Genomic DNA, 19,543 nt, shown 5'->3' on the forward strand with positions numbered 1-19,543 from the left:
CCGCGTTTTGGGGCCGCGCACCCGTTTTCCCCGCGTTTGGCACGCCCAGGCGGGCGGGGGGGGCCGCGCACGCGGACGTGGCTGCCCGGCGGGGGCCGCGCCCGGCGCCCCCCAATCCCGGGGGGGGCGGGGGGAAAAGAAAGGGAAAAAAAATTAAAAAATAAAAATTAAAAAAAAAAAAGGGAAAAAAAAAAAAAAAAAAAAAGGAAGTTTTTCCCGCGGGCGTTGCCATGGAGACGGGAGCAGCCAGCGGGGCATCTCGCCATTTCGCTGCCCCCCCCCCCTTCTCCCCCCCCGCCGGCTGCCACGGCAACCGTTACGTCACGCGGGGCGGGCGGAAGCGCGACGGGGCGGTGGCAGGCCCGGGCGGAAGCGGCGCGCTTTCCGGCTTGGAGTCGCGGCGGGAGGGAGCGCAGGCGGCGCTTTACGGCAGTTGGGCGGCGTGGGGCGCGATGGCGGGTGAGTGGCGGGGCGCGGAGGCGGCCGTGAGCGCCGAGGAGGAGGAGGAGGAGGAGGAGGAAGAAGAAGAAGAGGTGAGCGGGGCTGGGCTGGGCTCCTCTGGGCGCTGCCCCCTCCCCGGGCGGCCTGGCCGGGGCCTGGGGCGAGGCGGGGCGCCGGACCGGGGGTATCCCCGCGGCTGCTGGGCCCGGCCGGGCTCGGTAACCGCGGCCGCCCTGTGCCAGGGCCGGGAGGATGGCGAGCGGAGGCACCGGCAGCTCCTGGAGGCGGTCAGCTCCCTCTGCGGCCGGAGGCGGTGAGTGCGGGGCGTCCGAGGGGCTCCTGCTGCGGCTGCCCGGGAGCGCTTTGGGGAAAAAAAACAAAAAAAAAGGGGGGGGGGGGAAGGGGAAGGGGGGTGCTGCTCGGTCCCCGGCTCCCCACGGGGACCCCCTGGGTTTATTTTCCCGCAGGAAGAAGCTGGCGGAGCGCACGGAGGCGAGCGTGCAGGTGTCGGAGTTCCACGTCAGCTGCGAAGGTGGGACCCCCGGGGGGAGCGGGCCGGGCCCCCGCGGCGGCCGCAGCCCCCTGGACTCGGTGGTGCGGCCCCTCTGCAGGTGCTGGGGAGAAGCTGGTTCTGTCCGAGCTCCTGCAGCCCATCCGGCCTAAATCCGCCCTGGGCGCCGTGCGGAAGGAGCTGAGCAGAGTGAAGCAGCAGAAGGCGGTGGAGCTGCCGCTCAGCAAAGAGGAGGCAAAGCGGGTGAGTGGGCTCGGCAGACGGCGCGGGGGGGCCTGTGCCCCACTGCTCCTCCCCGACCCCCACGGGCTTTTCCCCTTCCTCTGCTCATCCTCACCCCTTCCCGCCCCCGCCTGCAGGTCGTGAGGGAAGCTGCCTACGTCGGGACCTCCAAAGATGTGGGCAAGTGGCAGGAGGTGGTTTTGCAGAACCGTCGGGCGGAGCAGCTGGTTTTCCCCCTCAAGCAGGAGATCCCGACGGTCGCTCCCCTGGAACGAGTGGTCTCGGCGTGGGAGGTGGGCGCCTCGGGGGCAGCTCAGCCTCTCCTGGGAGCAGCAAGGGAGGCGTGAGGAAGGCTCAGCCCCTGGCTGGGGCTCGGGAAGATTGCGAGGGGGGGTCTGCCACCTCCCTCAGGCGCTGCAGGTGTGCAGAAGCTTTCTGGGAGAGGCTGTGAGCAGAGGGCTCGGAGCCTGCACTGTCCCCTCTCCTCTTTTTGGCTGTTTAGCCCTTGACACACAGGCAGGGTCAGCCTGTACCCCTTGGCTGCTTGTGCTGTGGCAGAGCCAGGGTTTCCTCAGCCAAACGCTGCGCGTCTGTAAACCTTCCTTATAGAAGAAGGGCGCTTTTGGGTTCAAACGCGGGGGCTGCACTCCTGGCCGGGGACTCGCTGCGATCCCCGAGGGCTCTCCCAGCTCTGCAGGCGCTGGGGCGAGAGGCAGCACCCGGCGCTCACATCCACCTCCCCCGAGGTTCCCTTTTTGCTTTGGCGGGACGCAGCCTGGAACTTCTGCTGCGCGCTTCCCGCCCGGTGCCTGCGAGCCTCTTTCTCTACCCTGGGAAGAATTCTGCCTGCCCTAGCCCGGCGCTGAGGCAGGCCCGTGGCGAGCCTTGGGCTGTCTGTGCGGGACCCGTCAGCGGGGCTGGGACCCCAACCCCCCAGGAGGAGGGGGCTACGCTGCTCTGGGCCTTCCCGTGGCCACCGGGAAGGACGTTGGCTCTTGCCCTTTTTCTCACGGAGGTCTCGCTGCGCCCGGTGTGTCCCGACAGGCCCGAACGCCCCTGGAGCAGGAGATCTTCGCGCTGCTCCGCAGGACGCGGCAGCCCGTCACGGACCCGCTGCTGACGCCAGAGGAGACGGCCTCGCTGCAGGCGATGAGCTTGGAGGAGGTGAGTGCTCTCCCTCCCCGCCGTGCCCCGGCTCCACACGCCTCTTCCCCCCGCGCTCATGCTGCGCTCCCCGGCAGGCCCGGCAGCGGCGGGCGGAGCTGCAGAAGGCTCGGGTCCTGCAGTCCTACTACGAAGCCAAAGCTCGGCGAGAGAAGAAAATCAAGAGCAAGAAGTAAGGCTCTGCTGCCACACTCGCTGCGGTGGGAGCGGGCTGGGTCCCCGCCGTGGTGCTGGAGCTGACCCGGCACAGCCAAAACCTGGAGGAAGGCAGAGCAGCCCCCTTCCTTCCCGGGACCCGCGTTCCCCGGGGCCTTGCTCACCGCCCTTCCGCCCTCGCGCCGCAGGTACCACCGCGTGCTGAAAAAAAGCCAGAGACGCAAGGCCTTGAAGGAGTTTGAGCTGCTGCAGAAGTCGGACCCCTCGGCCGCCTTGGCGAAGCTGGAGGAGCTGGAGCAGCTCAGGATGCAGGTGCCGCCTTTGCGGTTCTCCCCCCGCCCTCGGGAAGCCCCTGCTCCTGAGGCTGCTCGTTCTGATGCTTCTCCTCCTCTTCCTCCCAGGAGCGGATGAGTCTTAAGCACCAGAACAAGGGAAAATGGGCCCGCTCCAGGGCCATTGTGGCTAAGTATGACCTGGAGGTGAGATCACAGACTGGTTTGGGTGGGAAGGGCCCTTAAAGCCCCCCCCAGTGGCACCCCCTGCCCTGGGCAGGGCCCCTTTCCCCCAGCCCAGGGGGCTCCCAGCCCCGTCCAACCTGGCCTTGAACCCTTCCAGGGAGGGGGCACCCACAGCTGCTCTGGGCGCCCTGGGCCTGCGCCTCACCACCCTCAGTATCAATTTCTTCATTATATCTAACCTAAATCTACCCTTTTTTGGTTTAAAGCCCTTGCCTCTTACGCTGTCATTACAGGCCTCGGTATAAGATCTTTCTCTATCTGCCTTATAAACCCCCTTTATATATTGAAAGGCCCCGATAAGGTCGCCGGTGGTGGTTGGGGAAGGGGGAGGCAGCTGAGGTGGGGCGAGGAGGGTGGGCACGTTGTTTCTGGCCTGCGTTGGAAACCTCTCGGTCCCCTCCCAGGCCCGCAAGGCCATGCAGGAGCAGCTGGCCAGGAACAAGGAGCTGACGCAGAAGGTGCGGGTGGAGCTGCCCGAGGAGGAGCCGGGGGATGTGCCTGAGGAGGAGCTGGCGGCGGTGACCGTCCCCGCGGGAGCCAGCGGAGCTAATCCCTGGATGCTGGGCCAGCCCAGCGGCCCGGCCGAGGAGCCCGAGGCCCAGGAGGGTCTCGGAGATGTCGCAGTGCCTGGCGCTGCGGAGAGCAAGGAGGAGATGGAGGAAGAGGAGGAGGAGGAGCTGTCGGAGGAGGAAGCTCTGCTACAAGACTTTGCGCAGAAACGGCACGTGCGGCAGCAGCGGGCAGGGAGCCCTGAAGGACAAGGTGAGGAGCTCGCGGGGCCGGGGGCTGTTTTCTGCCCAGTTCCACACAGCTGGCCTGCGCTCTCCCTCCCCGCTCCTGGGGGGCTTTCTCACCCCCTGCCTCAATGTGTAGGTGCTGGTGAGACAGAGGCAGGTCCTGATCTGCTGGGGGAGGGCCCCGTCTGTGCCGAGGAGCAGGCGAGCGGAGGGCTGGAGCTGCCTCCCCAGGCCCAGGAGCAGCTCCTGCTGTCGGAGCAGCTCGGCCGGGTGCAGACGGTGGAGGACGTCGAGGCTCTGGCCTCGGAGGAGCGGGTGGAAGAGCAGGAGAACCAGGCGGCCACGAGGGCAGAGAAACCAGCAGCCACGAGGGCAGAGAAACCAGCAGCCATGAGGGCAGAGAAACCGGGAGCCACGAGGGCGGAGAAGCGAGCGCAGCAGCGGGAGGAAGGCAGAGCTGGGGACAAAGGTGCCAAGAAGCCCCCGGCCAAGAAGAAGATGATTAGCCTGCGGGCTGTGCTGGCTGGGAAGCCCCAGAAGGTTCTGTGCCCCAACCTGCCTGTGGTCATGGAGGAGGAGGTGAGAGCAGCATGGGCCTGCCCCTTGGCGCCAGGGCGGGGTTTGTGGGTCCCAGGGGGACTGACTCCTCTCTCCCCAGGAAGGTGGCATCGACCAGAGAGGGGTGATCACAGAGGCCTTTGCCGGCGACGACGTGGTCGCCGACTTCCGCCGGGAGAAGCGCAAGGCAGAGGAGGCTGCGAAGCCGCAGCCCGTGAACCTGGTGCTGCCGGGCTGGGGCGAGTGGGGAGGCACGGGCCTGAAGCCCAGCACCAAGAAAATAAAACGGTGAGTGTGGAGGAAAAAGCTGCAGCACCGTCCCTCGGCCCGGCGCCAGGGCCTGACGTCTCGCTTGCCCGGCAGGTTCCTGCTCAAGCCGCCGCCGGCACCTCCCAGGAAGGACCAGCACCTGCCCCACGTCATCGTGAGCGAGCGGCGCAACATCCACGCGGCAGCGCACCAGGTGGGTGACGCCCGGCCCCTGCCACCACTTTCGGGTCACCCGTTCCCAAAACATCCTCAGTTCCTGCCTGCGCACCCTGCCTGGCCCTTGACAGCGGGGCGAGGGAGGGAGGAGGAATTTACAGGGCTCCGGGGGGTCTGCTGAGGGGGGGTGGAGCGAGGGGCAGCGGGGGGGGGAAGGACAGTGGGAGCGTGGGCTGGGAGTCACCCCGCTGCGCTGTGTCCCCGCAGGTCAGCGACCTGCCCTTCCCCTTCGAGAGGCACCAGCAGTTCGAGCAGAGCATCCGGGCGCCCCTGGGCCCCACCTGGAACACGCAGCGCGCCTTCCAGAAGCTGACCGCCCCCCGCGTCCTCACCCGAGCCGGCCACATCATCCAGCCCCTCTCGGCCGAGGATGTCCCCGACCTGGCCCCCGCGGCCAAGCCGGCGCTGGAAGTTGTTCCCAAGCAGCACGAGCAGCCCCTGGGCCGCCGGCGCAGGACAGCGCGGTAGCCTCTGCGCCCACCTCCCCCTGCTGCTGGCACCGGGGGAGGGAGGCTCCCAGTCCGGCCCAGTACCTCCTGCTTCCCCCCCCCCCAACAATAAAACTGGGCAGCCTCGTCCGTGGGACCTGCCTGCGTGCCTGCCCCGATGGCTGGTGCCCCCCTGCCTGGCCGTGGGGCTGGGTGTACTGGGAACAGTGGGAGCACCTCGCCGTGGGTCAGGCTGGGAGCACGGTGTGGGAGTGGAGCAGCCACCAGGGCTGGGTGCCGCCTGCCCTCTGCTTTTTGTCTTTCATACACTTTTTTTAATATATATATATATATATATATATATACACACACACTTTTTTTTTTTTTTTTTTTAATTCTGGCTGAAGGGGCTTTTCTCACAGCCCTGCTGCCCTGAGCCCAGCCCCACACGCCCACCTGCAGCTCCAAGGGACCTTCTGCCCAGCTCTCATAACCCCGAGGAGCTGGGACCTGGCACAGCCCCCCCTGCCCTCATCCTGCCCAAGCCCCCCCCCTCCGAGGGTGACAGCGGGGTCCTCCGTGCACCCAGCACCAGCGCAGGGAGGTGCTGGGGTCTCGGGGTGACGGATCTCTCCAGGCCCCTCTCCCAGCTCCAGAAATGCTCCCCGGCCTGCGCGGAGGAGCTGGAGCTGCTGCTGCTCCCGGGACGCGTGTCGCTCGCGCCGGGGCTGAGACCCGGGGGAGCAGCAGGATTTGTCCCTGGGCCGCGGCGCTGGGGCAGAGCTGCTGCGCTCACCCCTCTCTCCAGTCACCCTTGTCCCTGGCAGCTGGGTCGTACCGGGGAAAGGGGGGGGTTGGCCGTTACGGTGGGTGCCCTGTGCCTCCCCCGGTCCCACCCCGAAGCCGTGCGGGACGCTGCGGGACGCTGCCTGCTCCCTGGCCTTGCCTGGCACCCGGCCCCTGTGTTGCTGACCCCCACGCAGCACCCTGGGGCACCCACATCGCGCTCGCCTGCTGCCGGGGCTGCGGTTGCGTTGCATGAATTTAACCCGGGCTGAAAGAAAAAAAAAAAAAAAAAAAAGGGAAAGGAAGCAGAGAGCATTTCCGTGCTGTGACGCTGGCGAGCCCCTCGCTGGGCTGGTGGCCCCAGCTCGGAGCCCGGCTCCCCTCTGCCCTGCCTGCCCCAAAAGCCGTGGGAAACCTTCGCCCCCGGCCCCGGGGGTGCCACGGGGAGTGGGGGGGGGGGTTCTCCTTTAGCGAAAGCCGGAGCGCAGCGGGGCTGGGGGAAGGCAGGGGCGGGCACGGGATGTGCGCAGCCCCCCCACCCCGGGTCCCTGGGGCAGCGCTGTCCCCGTCCCTCCCCGCGGGGACCCTCCCCAGCCCCCGGGTGGTGCCCGGCTGGGTGCGATGGGCTGTCGCGGGGCTCGGACCACAGCTCCCAGTACCGGGATGCTCGAAGAGTTACCTGGGCTGGGAAGGGTCTGGGGGGGATCTCGATGCTCAGAGCAGTGTCTGCAAGGATGGGGAGCCCCACAGGCCTCTCTGGCCTCCGTCAACCCGCCCCATGGCAAAGGAGTGTTCCCTGCACCCCGGGGATGGGCTGCACAGCCCCGCGGAGTCTGGCCCTGCCCCACGCCAGGGTGGGACCTCCTCAGCTGCCCCAGAGCCAGAGCGATGCTCCCTGCTGGGGCTGGGGCGACGACGGCTCCAGGACAGTCCCTGCCAGGGGCGCAGGGCCTGGAACCAGCTCAGGCCTCGGTGGAGAGGGTGGGTGGACGGCTGGCAGGAGCTGGGACCTGCCCCACGCCGAATTCTGGCCGGTGGGTCCCGCAGTGTGAGCGTGGGTGATGCCCGGGCAGCGGTGAGAGGGGACGGCTTCAAGCCCCAGAGCTGGATGCGCCTCATCATGTGAGGAAGCTCAGCGCTGGGCTGGACTGGGCTTGAACTGCGGCTTCCAGTATCCTGAGATGCTTCTAAAATAAATGCGGGATGCATCAGGGTGAAGCTGCTGGGGGTGAGTTAGAGGAGGGACCCCGATGCAGCGGGGCCACTGGTGCTGCTGGGCCAGTTCGCCCACTCTGGCACAGGCTCCGCCGGAGCTGCTGCGCTCCGGCATCAAGGACAAGGGTTGTGCCCCCGACTTCCCTGCAGAAATAAATTTGTCGGGCACAGGGCTGTCAGTGCTTGCTTTTTTTTTTTTTTTTTTTTAATTAAAAAACAATTCCAGGTCTACAAACCGCTGCAGGAAAAGGGGACGCTGGGGATGCCCGCTGGCGGCTCGCAGGGCGGTGGGGAGGGGGAGAGGAGCCGTGGCTGGGGGGGGGCAGCCCCGTGCTTGGGGGGGGGGGGGGGGGGGGCGGCTGTCGCTCACCGCGGGGTGGCAAAGGGGCCGGGGAGCCCCGGGGGGGGCCCCGCACGGAGCAGGCACTGCTGGGGAGCGGGGAGCCACGGCGCGAGTGCGCATGGTGCACGCCTTCCCCCGGCCGCGCGAGCGTCACGTCCCCCGGGAGAGCGGCGAGCGGCTGCAGTTTGCTCTTACTGGCCTACTTTCTGGGCTACGTCAAAGCCGGGCTTACAGAGCCGGGAGCCTCGGCCGAGCCGCTCCGGGTGCCAGCAGGGAGAGGTGGCTAATCCCGGCTCGGCCAGCCCGGCTTGGCCGGCACCCATGGGTGCTCGGCCCGGGGAGGGGGGGGAAGCCGGCAGCAGGCGCGGGCAGCGGGGCAGGGACGGGAAGCGCTGCCGCGGGGCTGTGCCTCGCCCGGCGCCGTGTCCCCAAGCTGGGGAAGCGGCACAGCCACCGCCGGTGTCCCCCCGAGCTGCCCCGGGGTGGGGACCCCGCCGTGCCCGAAGCGCAGAGGCCGCTCCAGCCGGGCTCCTGCACCCACCACCCTGGGGGACCAGCGGGAGCTGAATGAAAGTAAAAGGCAGATCTAAAATTAACAAATAAAAGGATTTTGGCGGTTGGTTTTTTTTTTGTTGTTGTTGTTTTGTTTTGTTTTTAAATACAGGCTATAAATAACCTGTAAAATATTTTGTCTGGGCTATTTCTGAGGGTGAAATCTCAGCCCTCCAGCTTCCCATGCCACAGGACATGAGTGCGAGCACCGGGACCATCCCTCGGAAGGGTTCCTGCACCTTTGCTCACTGGCACCGGGGTATTTCCACGTCCCTGAACGCCTCCGGCCCTCACGGAGCAGCAAACGGTCCTCCCCAGAACGGGCCTGCCTGTGCCCCGGGGTTGGAGAGGGGTGAGCCCCCCCAAAACCCCACAGCGGTGGGAAGCTCTGCTTGGCGCAGGGGAGGCAGATTTTGTGTTGTTTTTTTAGGAGCAGGACCGCTTCCCCCCCCTCCTCGATTTCCCCATCCCTCCTGCCCCTGTGCTGGGGACAGGGGTGGCCGGCACTCCGTCTCCTGCTCCCCCCGGCCCCCTTTGGCCTCGGAGGGGGGGTCCGGCTCTTCTCTATCACCCGCAACCAGGAGCACCCCGGGCACCCCCAACCCTCCCGCCGTGGGCACCGGGTGCCCGGCCGGTGCATCCCGGCCTGCACAGCCGCCGCAGCCGCGTTTCCGTGGAGATGGCATCTCCCCGAGCCCGCACAGCCTGAGCGGGAGGGTTTCCATGGAGATGCCGTATCCAGCACAGCACAACCTGAGCAAAGAGATTTCCGCCGAGATGCTGTCGCCGGGACCCTTGCGCCCGCAGCGGGGCCATTCCCGCGGAGGCGGGTGGCATGGGGTGGCACCCAACCGCTTCTCACCCCGCGTTCGGTGACGGGCGCCGGGACACGGGCAGCTGCCGGCTTTGAACGGTCGTTGGAGCTGGAGCAGCCACCAGCCTTGTCACCCGGCCGGGGTGGGGACCCCGTCACTTGGGTCATGCTGCAACGTGACATTCTGGGTCTCCCGGAGGTGACGGGTCCCTGTCTGTCCCCAGCTGACGGCGGAGGAGAGGGGGAAAGTCCCCGTATCCCCTGGATGAGTTTGTCCCAGCTGCCACCCTGCAACTCCCACGGCGACGTGCTGGGCACGTCGGGGACAGAGAGGGATGTCAGGGCCACCGGGTGGGGAGCGGGGCACTGCGCTGGCCCCCCCACCCCTGGGGTAACCCAGTAGCTGAGCCCCAAACCAGCAGCATCCTGGAGCTGGGGGGTGTCTGGCTGGGCTCCGGCAGAGCCGCAGCACCAAAAACCTCCTCGGGGAGAAGTGAGGGTCCCCGGAGGGGTGGGTTTGAGGCAAAGCCGGGGGCAGTGGCGGGGAGCAGAGGCTGTTCAGACAGACGTCCTCATGGCAGGCGGCTGCACGGTACGTGTGCCCTGGCCGGCGCTACAAAAGCAGCCTCCGCTTAAACACAGCTACCGCAGAGGTCGCAGTCATGCGTTCCGCACACAGCGAAATCCTGATTAGAGGCGAGCCCCGGCTGCAAAGACAAGGCGCAAGGAGCGCGGAAGCACCGGCGGGGGACACGCTCCTGCCCGCTCTGTGCCTGCGGGAGATGGGGGGGGGGAGGCCCCCGCTCGGCCCCTGCCACCCCCCCCCGCCTCGGCCCCCTCTGCGCTCCCCGCTCCGCTCCCTGCCCGACCTCGCTCCAGCTGCCCGCGTCCTGCCCGCAGCCAAGGCCGGGGCTTCCCTGCCCACGAGCAGGGTCCCCCCCGGCGTCCCTGCGCGCAGCACGGCGTCCCTCACCCCCGGCCCCCCCAGCACCGGGGAGCTGGGGGGTGGGGGGGCGATGCCTGCGGCTGGGCATCGGTGGCCACTCCAGCCCGCAGCCATCCCCGGGGCTGCTGGCAGCGCTTTCGGCGTCTCCAGGCACGGGCTGTCAGATGCAGCGTGCGTTGCGGTCAGAGACGGGCTCTCTTTGTCTCCGGTTACAATTAGGAGCCCTCGGCGGCTCCCAAACCCGGCCGGGGGGGCTCGGGGGTGGAGGACGGGCAATAAAGGAGCTGGGGATCCGGTGCAGCAGCCGGGGAGCAGGGGCAGGCCCAGCTCTGCCCGCAGCGAGCCGCCCTCCGGAGCCTCCTGCCTCAAGGTCCTCGGGAAGGGGCTGGAGCAGAGCCCAGGCTCGCTGCGGGCGTCCCTCCCGCCCCTTCCAGCCCCGCTGGGCCCCTCAGCCTGTTTTCTGGGGCTCCCCAGGCACCCCAAGCTCTGCTCACCCACTGCATCCTTCTCCCCGCCATCGCTTTGCCCCGCCTGCTCTTGCCCAGGCTGCCAGCTCTTCCCCCGGCTTCCAGGCACGGCACGGTTCCTCCGCGCCTCATCCCCGCGATCCCAAATTCTCGCCCATCAGTGGCGTCCCCCAGCCCAGGGCCTCTCCTGGGGGTGCGGAGGAGGAGGAGGGCAGCAGCAACTGCTGGCTCCCGGCTGCATCGCACACCCGAGGCGATGCCTCATTTCGCCATCCTTCTCCAGCCAGCACAGGGGCCAGTCCCAAAAAAAGCCCTTTGGGGACCTGCGGGGAGGAAGAGGCCAGCCCCGAGCTCCCCGTAGTGCCCGCGGAACGGCCAGGGTGAATCAACCCAAATCCTCGAGCCATGAAACCCCCTCCCCAACGCAGAAGCGGCAGTTTTGGCCCTGGTTGGCTGCGTTCACCACGTCAACCCCCGAGCTCCCAACGGGGGGGTTCAGCTCCTCGCGCAGGAGGTGGGACCCCACCACACGTCCCTCCTTTGTCCCTGCCACAAGCCCCTTTGGGGAGCAGGACCCGCGGCCCTCCTGCCCGCTCCCCTCTGTCCCCTGGGTGCGAGCAGGCAGGAGGAGAGGGTGGCTGCTCCGATGACGTTGTCCCCTTTTAGCTGCGCCTGCCAACGGGCTGCAGAAGTGTTTTGTCGTCGGGGTGGGGACGGCCCGTGGGGAGCGGGAAGAGTGGGTCTGTATCCCGGGCTGACGCCTCCCAGCAGCATCGCTGGGCGAGGGGCTCCTTCTTCCGAGCAGAAGGAAAAGCCCCGCGGAACCCAGCGAGAGGCCACCCGACGCCGTGGCGATGGGCGTCCCGTCTGTCCCAACGGGGAAACCCTCTCCCCAGCCTCAGGGCTGCTTCCTCAGCCACAACTCCATCTTCCCAGCGATGCCCAAGCACCAAAGCTGGGGTGCCCAACGCAGGACCAGCTCGTGGGGCGGAGAGCTGGACGGGGCATCACAGCGAGCAGGAGGCATCACCCCCATCACTCTTCGTCCTCACTGCCACACCACCCTTGGAGGAGGAGAAGGATCTGCGATGCCCCACTGGACCCGAGCCATCTGTTGGCATCTCCCGGCCTGCCAGCCCCGCTGGAGCGGCGGCGAGCTGCTCGGGGCCAGGCAGGGAGACCGAAACGGCCCCGAGAAGGGTTTGAGGTCTCCCCTCCCCGGGGCAGTGAGCAGAGCGTCGCGGCGGCCGGAGCTTGGCTGGGTGCGTTGGTCAACGTGCTTCTCTTTCTGGCTTGGGGAAGGGGGAGTAATGCGGTCCCTGCCCCAAAACCAGAGGGAAGGGGTGAAATAAATAATATTCATTAAAAAAAAAGAAACAAAGTGAAGCAGTAATAACAAAGCAGCAGCAACATTGCAGGCCAGGTCAGAGCTGAGCGCTCGAGCCCCAATGGCTCAGAGGACCGCAGCGGGCAGAGGACACGGAGCCCCTGGGGTGCGGGGAGCACCCTGAGCCCTCGGGGCACCCCTGGGGTGCGGGGAGCACCCTGAGCCCTCGGGGCACCCCTGGGTGCTGCTGGACGTGCCGGGGCTCGGCAGGAGCCCCGCTGCCCGAGCAGGCGGCGCGGAGGGAACGCCGAGGAAGGCAGCAGCCCGGGGCTGCCCACCGCTGCCCGCGTCCCCGAGACGGAGGCGAGTTACAACGAACCTCCAGCTCCTCCCGCAGCAGGCAGCCGGGCTCTTTGCCGTTGAGGAATCACTGGCGAGTGTTCCCAATCGTATTTTTTTGCAGTGCATATCGATAGATAATTCACGCTGGCCTTTCTGCAAGTTAGTCCACGACCAGTGTTCGATTAACCATGCTCCCCGGTGAGGGATGCTCCTTCTTCCCCAGACTTTCCCAGTCCCCCAGAACTCTAACACGAGAGCCACGGAATTTTTCAGCACCCCCTTTTAAGTCCAAGTCCCCTGGGTGAAAATTATCCCATCCTGATGATGTGAAAGCATTAATAGGTTCTAATTAAACCGGGAAGGAGCAGGGTGGTGTTAGAGGGTGCGATGGTGGGATGCAGAGCCCTCCCAGCCAGCACCACACATCCCTGAGCGCAATTCCTGCAGGGATGGGGCGAGGCCAGCCGCAGGATGAGGCTATTGCTCAAACCGTCTGTTTTTAATCACACCGGGATGCAAATAAGGTAGGTCCTAACGAACCCGGGGCCAGTTGTGTGCCTGTTGCAGGCTGTGCTGGCTTCCCAACCATCCGCTCAGCCTCCGAAACGCCTCTTTGAGCATCTTCTCTGCCCACAGCCTGGCCGGAGGCAACAGGTAGGAGAAGGTAGGGATGTAACGGGGGAGAAACCGCGTAATTCCCCTCTGCAGGAGGAGTTTTCTCCCTCCCGGCCTTCCTCGGCTGAGCCCTTGCTCTCCGCCTTCCCCGAGTGCTGCCAGCCCCTCACGTTTCACCCTGCCGCGGTTCCCAAACCTCGCCCCAGCCCGCACGCCCTGCGCGCCCAGCACCATCCTGCCCAAGGAGCCGTGCCCCGAAACGCTCCCCCAGCACGCCCGCACCCCCAGCCCGGCCGCACGCCGTCTCCTGCCCGAGGCTGTTGCGGCCTTTCCAGCAAAAAAAAAAAAAAAAAAAAAAAAAAAAAAGGGAAAAAAAAAAAAAGAGAGAGCTTGCTCCTTTTGTAAGATATTTTTTCCCCGTCTCGGGCAGAGGGAGGGTTTGGTGCCGAGGCTGCGGAGGGTGCTGCTGGCAGGTGACACCAGGGCGCGGGTCCCACCCTAGACGTGCCAGCTGGGGGGACACCGCAGCCGCCTGTCCCCGGGGGGGGGGATGAGCCCCCTTTTTGGAGGGTCCTGGCCGCGCCACACGCCGAGCCGAGGAGAGACTTTGACAAACCCCGGGGCGGAGAAAACGGGCACCGGAGCGGCGGGTCCCAGGCACAGTGGGGTGGGAGCAGCACCACGCTGCGGGGGTTTACTGCACCACAGACCACCCCCCCCCCCCCCAAACACACACACACACCTCGGGGCACGGCGAGAGGCTCGCTCAGGATGGGCGCGGGGGTCCCCAGCACCGCCCCAGCACCCCGCAGGGTCCCATCCGTCAGCCTTGGGGCCGCCCCCCCCCCCCCCCGCGCCGGACGGGCCCCGGTGCTCCCGGCAGCGCTGGGACAAGCCCGTTCCGCGCATCCCCCCGCACCACGGACTCGGGTGGGGGGGGGTGGTGGTGGTGGGGTGGCAGGATTTAGCCCTCCCCTCCTCCCTGCCCGCACGTATTGTGCGGAAACGGGGGGGGGGGGGGTGGGAAAGGGAGGTTCCCCCCCCCCCCCCCCTTCCCTCCAGCGCTGCCACCGTGGGCGGCAGCCGGGGAGGGGGGAGGCCGGGCTGGGGCGGGGGGCTGCGGGAGAGGCCGGGCGCGGGGAGGGCGCAGGGGGGGAGCGGGCGGCGGGGCGGTGCCTGCGCAGGGCCCGGGCAGCCGGGGCACGGCCCAGGGAGCTGCGGGGCCGCCGGTCCCCGAGGCCCGGGAGGGGCTGTCAGCCGCCGGGGCGGGGAGCGGCGGGGCCGGAGCAGGCCGGGGGGGGGGGGGGGGTGTTACGGAGGCCTGCGGGCCCCGGTGCCGCGGCGGGGGGGGGGGACACGGGGACTGGTGAGAAACTTCCAGCCGCCGTGCCGTGCCGCTCGGTGCCCCGCATGGCGCGGGGGGGTAGGGGGGGAGGGCGCCGGCGGGGCACCGGGCCCGGGGAGGAAGGCGAGGAGGAGGAGGAGGAGGGCGGGAGGGAGGTGTGTGTGTGTGGGGGGGGGGGGGGGTGTGTGCACCCAACGCCATCGCCGCCACCGGGGCGGGGGCCCCGCGCCCACCGCGGCCGGGCAGGCGGTTCCGCGCCCGCTCCGCCGTCCCGCACCCGGTGTGTGCGTGTGGGGAGGCGCGGGGGGGGGGGGGGTGTCACCCCCCCGGGGCTGGCAGCGGGCGCCGCGCTCGCTACCGGCGGCTGCCCGTCCAAGCGCTGCCCGCTTGCCCGGGCGTGGAGCAAGCGCCCGCCCCCGCCGTCTCCCTCCTCCTCCTCCTCCTCCTCCTCCATCCTCCTCCCCCCCCCCGGTGCGGAGCGAGCGCCGCTCCCCGGTGCGGGCGCCGGTGCCCCGGCGCGGGGTCGGCTCTGTGTGTGTGTGTGTGTGTGTGTGTGCGTGGGGCTCCCCCCGCGCCGTGCCGCCCGTGGGGTGCGGAGCGGTGCGGCCCCTCCCCGGTGCCCCCCCCCACCCCCCCCTCCGCGGGCCGTGCCGGGCGCGGAGCCCCCTCCCTCCCCCCCCCCCGCCCCCTCCCTCCCCGCCCGCCCGTTCGTTCCCTCTCCGGACTCGGCTGGCTCCGCACAGCCCCCCCCCCCCCCCCGCCCGGGCAGGGCTGGCCGCGCGGCACGCCGGGAGCTGTAGTCCTCGGGGCGGCGCGGCGAGCGGCCGGCCGGCGGTGCCGGGACTACATCTCCCATCAGCCCCCCGCGGCGGCGGCTCGCTCTCGCCCTCACACTCCGGCTGCCGCTGCCAGTGTCTCCGCCGCCGCCGAACCGCCGCTCGCAGCGCCCAGTGTCCGACCCGCCGCCTCGGGCAGGGGCCCGCCTCGGCCCGCCGCGCCCCCCCCGCCGCCCGACCGGCTCGGGAAGCAGGTGCGTACCCGCCCCCCCCCCCCAGCAACCCCCCCCCCCCACACACACACCCCCCCCACCCTCTCCGCCGCCCCGCGCCCGGACGCCCGGCCCCCGCTGCCCGGGCACCCCGGGCCCGCGCGGCCCCGCACCCGCCGCCGGGAGCAGGGGGGGGGGGGGGGGGGGGCGGACGGCAGCGAGCGGCCCGACCCCCCCGCCCGGTTGGACGGAGTCTCCATGGAAACGGTCCCGGGACACCCCCGGGGGTGTGTGTGTGTTGGGGGGGGGGGTTGTTCCTGCGGCGGGACAGCCGGCGGGCACTGACAGCGCCGGGCCCGGGGCGGTGGTGGGGGGGGGGGGGGGGGGCAACGGGCGGGCTGCGCTCCGTACCCCGCGACGGCGCGGCGTGCCGCCGCTGCCCTGCCCCGCTCGGCGGCACCGGCACCGGCGGCACCTGCCGCTCCCGGGGCGGCGGGGGGGGGGGGTGGGGGGGTCCCGGGGCGGCGCGGGGCGGGGCGCTCCCGGGGCGGCGGGACGGCCCCCGCCGGGCGTTCGCGGAGTTTGGCGGCGTGGCCCCAGCCTGCCCCGTACGGCCGCCGTGCCCGCGGGGGCCGGCAGCGCCGGGAGACGGGCGATGGCGGAAGAGCCCGTTCCCCCGGGGTGGGGGTAGCGGGGGGGGGGGGGGGGGGGCAGCGCGGCCGCCTCCACCTCCTCCGTGTCCGGGGCTGCCCCGGTGCGGCAGCGCGGGGGCCCGGCCGCGACCAAACGGAGCTGCGGGACGAGCGGCGGCCGGTACCGCGTTCCGTTGAGGAGCGGCCCCGGGGGGCAGCTGTGGAGCCGAGGCGGGGGGGGGGGGGCTGCGGGGCCTGGCTGCGGGGCGCAGCTCCCCCCCAAAGCGGCCGCGGGGGCCGGCGTGTCCCGGCGCGGGGGGGGGGGGGGGGGGGGAGGTAAGGGCCCTGCCCGGCCGCGGCGTGAGGCCGTGGGCCGTGCGGCGGGGAGGGGGCTCGGGCAGGGCCCCCCGGGGCGGTGCGGGCGGCCGGGCCCCCCGCCCGTGCCCGGGGTGATGGTCGGGCGGCGGCAGGACCGGGCAGGCGGAGGAGGCGCTTCCTGCCGCCCTCGCCGGGGAGGAAACCAAAACTCCTTCGGTGGAGTGTCGGTGCTCGGGAGGTTCCTTGACGGCTCCTCGGCCGGCGGCACCGGTGCCTTCACCCCCAGCGCGGGTGCAGCCGGTTGAGCAGAGCACCGGGAAAAGGTCTCCCAGGTTAAAATAAAGAGGAAGCAAGTTCCTCCTCCCCGCAGAGCGCCCGCTCTCCAGCACCCCGCTCCCCGGCAGTCGCTGCCGGGCTTTTGGGGGGGATCTGCGTGAGGGAAGGGCCGGTGCGCCCCCGCGCCCTTTGCAGCTTTGCTGCCCCGTTTTGGCCGTGCCCGCAGCCGCCGTCCAGTCTCCGCACCTGCCTTTTGCGTCGCCAGCCGCGGGGTTTGGCCGGTGCCAGGAGGCTGCGTGGTGCCCGTCGAGGGCGCGGGCTCTGTCGCTGTCACCTGCGTCTGGAGACGCGTTTCTGGGAGGGTTTCAGGCACCCGGCTCTGGCGTGGTTTGGCCTTCAGAAAGAAACTGCCCTTGGGATCCCTGGCTCCGGCGTGCCAGCTCGTCTCCTGGGGACGGGAGGCTGCGCTCCCGTTGCAGTATTTCGGACGACGTGCGCCTTCTCAGATGCAAAATTTTTTTGACGCTCTCTGCCCTTAGCGGCTCTTTTTTTTTTTTTCAGTCCTTAAAAATACGCGGTGGCGAGCTTTCGTGGGGACAGCCTGGTTGTCTCGGGTGAGTGAGGGTTTGGTGACACCCGTCGTCCAGCAACTGGGACTTACTATTAATGGACTACTGAATGTGCAGCAAACTTTTTTTTTTTTTTTTTTTTTTTTTTAAATGGGGATGGATTTCCTCTTTTTTTATTTCCAATTCCTCGCGCCGAGTATCTATAATTACTTGCGGTGTTACTGTGTCTTTAAATCAGCTTAAGCAAATGCGTGTAGGCAAAGCCTGGCTCAGCTCCGTAGCAGTCGGGGCTGCTGTGTGGCCAGGGGGAAACCCAAACCGGGCTGGGGGCTGCGGCACGGGCCACGGGCCGGACCCCGCGACTGGCACTGGCCCCCGCTGAGACGGGCCGCGGAGCTGGCCCGGCCTGTCGGTGCTGGATTTTGTTCCACACCGGTTGTTCCTGCTCAATTCTACGGTTTCTGACCCCTGTGTGAGCGGTAACGTAATATAAGAAAAAACATTTCCTTTTTTTTGGTTTTCTTGTTTAAATTTTTCCCTTGCTGTGTGTCATGCCTGTTGTGAGTCCTGTGAGAGGACCGTCACGATTTTTTTTTAATTTAATTTTTTATTTAATTTTAGTTTTTTTTTTACGAGCGGTTTGCTTTGAAAGGGTTTCCCGAAGCAATGCTCGGAGCTGAATCCCTGCTAAGGCATCTCAGGCAACTCTCAGGATCGGCCCTCGCTCTGGACCTCTGTACCTCAAATGGATGCCCGACGATCACGTATAAAAACAAATATAATTTCTCGGCTGTGTTACTAATGGCAACGAAGATTGCCAAAGTGAACAAACTATCGCAAGTGAGGGAGGCCGTCCCTGCCGATGCAGACCGTTCCGTTCTGCGCCCCGCCGAAGAGCCGCAGGGCCGCGTGCCGCCTTTCCCTGCCGCTTTCGCTCCCGCCGAAGCGGCCGCCTCGCAGGCGATGCGCTCCGAGCGGCGAGTCCCGCTTGAGCTTTCCAACGCCCGACCTAGTTTTAAATTTTTACAGCCGTCCGTGGACGAAAAAAAAACCCTGCCTTCGAGGTTTCGCTGCTGGCTGGGGATGAACGTTACAAAGGTGTCTCCCGCGGGTGTGTTTCCAGGGTCAAAGTGCATCCCTCCCGGCCTTCCACAGTGCCCCCTGGCCAAAGGAGCCGTACAGCACCTCGGGAAGGCGAGCGGCCACCTCCTCCCCGTCCCTCGCTGCAGAGGGATGTGTCAGGCTTCCTCCTTTCGGTACCCTAAGGCTGGGAAGCCTCCTTTCCCTCCCTTTGCGCCGCTGGCCCGTTTAACGCAGCAGCCGAGCGCGCCGTCGGCGCGGAAGGAGCCACCGCCGACGGGCAGCGTTTCACCGTGTCCCCAAAGGCCCCGGCGCGCCGCACCGAGTTCCTACTGACGCGACCCACGGGCTGGCCCTCGGCCTCGCGCCGTCGTCCGAGCCCCGGGTGCCGTCGCCGCCCGTCGGGCCTTTGCTCGACGCCGTCGCGCGGCGTTCTCCGACCTGCGCCGGGGGCTGGTGTGCCAGCCCGGAGCCCAGGGGGAGGGAAGCCTTGTGCTGGGGGATTTTAGGAGACGCGCTGCTGGCGTTTCAGCACCCGTCACCCAGGCGGGGTGCAGCTGAGGCGGCAGCAATCTGCTGGCGCGTAGCTTGTGGGTTGGGATGGGGGAGAGGAAGGGTAAGCGTCTTGAAATCCAAGTCGCTTCGGTACTCGGAAGTGTACGGAGCAGGAAAAGACATTAAAAGCTTCTTGAGGGGGGGGTCAAGGCAGCACGGTCCTAAAGTGGAATGCGTCTGCACCGTGAAAGAAGTGGCTGGGACAAGTGGTCTCTGTGAGGAACGGGGAAAATCCCCTTTTTGTACCCAGGGGTCTGGGTCCACCCCAGCTGCCCTGGAGGTGGACGGCTGTAGAGGATCGTGGCTCTGGTCGACACGATCAAAGCAGCAGGAAAGTGGGTTAGACCAGGTGGCAGTGTAGACGTGACATCTGTTAGGGCAAACGCTGAGAGCACCAAACCCTCCGGTAAAAACCACACACTTTGCTACCTGTGGCTGGAAGTTGGGTGCCAGCCCAGAGAAGTTACTTTATGTATTTGCCAACGCGAGCGCTTGAGAAGCTGAGCGTTGAGTCAGGTCAGGGAACTGATCCGGCTGAAGAATCACTGTTATTTGGCGGCGGGGAAGGAGGATTTTCAGCAGGATAGCTTGCAAATCTGCTTTGCAACTCCTGTGCCCCTCTGCCGCATTAACGCTGGGGCGGGAGGTGTGAGTGCGAGGGGCGGCGTTGCAGCGGAAAACTTAATTAGGAAGCCTCACCTCGGGCAACTCAAGTTAGGATCCTTGAGAGCCGAGGAGCAGGCAGGATTTTAACAGGGGTCAGCACGGAGATTATGTGGGCTTAATTATCTTCAGCTGTGTGGGAGCTGGTAGGTGAAGGCAACGGCAGCCTGTCCTGCCACCCTCAGCCCGGCCTGTGTTGAAACAGCGGTTGTCTTGGCGCTGTTGGGATTTTTGTGCAAGGAGGATTTGTCTAGAGATAATTATTAGAAAATATCCACTCCTGAAGAACTTCATCTTGGGAAACTTGTTTCCATCAGCTGTGCAGTGGTATTTCAGAAGAGATGGCAATTTCTTGACTTAATCCAAGGGAACTTCCACGTGTCGCTAGGCCGTTGCTAACCTGAGTTAAAGCATGCTTTTACTACAAGGAAAACGTCTCCTGCTTTGCTTTTTCTGGAGCCTGGAAGAGACTGGTTTGCAGAGTAGCAT

General features: G+C 67.3%; 2 protein-coding genes across 2 annotated transcripts in view; both read left to right on the forward strand.

Annotated features, from left to right (window-relative positions):
• The first annotated feature begins 417 nt into the window (after positions 1-417).
• Positions 418-5,371, forward strand: UTP14A (UTP14A small subunit processome component). The gene is made up of 14 exons (XM_042807474.1): positions 418-533; positions 684-754; positions 909-973; positions 1,053-1,195; positions 1,312-1,467; positions 2,219-2,338; positions 2,416-2,510; positions 2,683-2,806; positions 2,896-2,973; positions 3,417-3,774; positions 3,886-4,328; positions 4,408-4,595; positions 4,671-4,770; positions 5,001-5,371. Exons 1-14 carry the CDS (start codon positions 453-455, stop codon positions 5,259-5,261), a joined length of 2,283 nt encoding a protein of 760 aa, XP_042663408.1. The 5' UTR covers positions 418-452; the 3' UTR covers positions 5,262-5,371.
• A 9,523-nt stretch (positions 5,372-14,894) lies between these two features.
• BCORL1 (BCL6 corepressor like 1) overlaps positions 14,895-19,543 on the forward strand; it is a 28,327-nt gene continuing 23,678 nt past the window's right edge. The window contains exon 1 of the mRNA XM_042807370.1: positions 14,895-15,003. The gene's annotated coding sequence lies outside the window, so the exon portion shown is untranslated. The remainder of the gene's footprint in view (positions 15,004-19,543) is intronic.

Source organism: Tyto alba, unplaced genomic scaffold, assembly GCF_018691265.1.
Source record: "Tyto alba isolate M040663 unplaced genomic scaffold, T.alba_DEE_v4.0 Super-Scaffold_5, whole genome shotgun sequence".
Taxonomy (NCBI): domain Eukaryota; kingdom Metazoa; phylum Chordata; class Aves; order Strigiformes; family Tytonidae; genus Tyto; species Tyto alba.

Bases quoted from the DNA above. Each gene is read 5' to 3' on its own strand.
- UTP14A (XM_042807474.1), top strand. From the start codon at position 453: ATGGCGGGTGAGTGGCGGGGCGCGGAGGCGGCCGTGAGCGCCGAGGAG. The intron at 2,511-2,682 runs GTAAGGCTCTGC...CTCGCGCCGCAG, and splicing joins AAGAAAATCAAGAGCAAGAA to GTACCACCGCGTGCTGAAAA. The intron at 2,974-3,416 runs GTGAGATCACAG...GTCCCCTCCCAG, and splicing joins TGGCTAAGTATGACCTGGAG to GCCCGCAAGGCCATGCAGGA.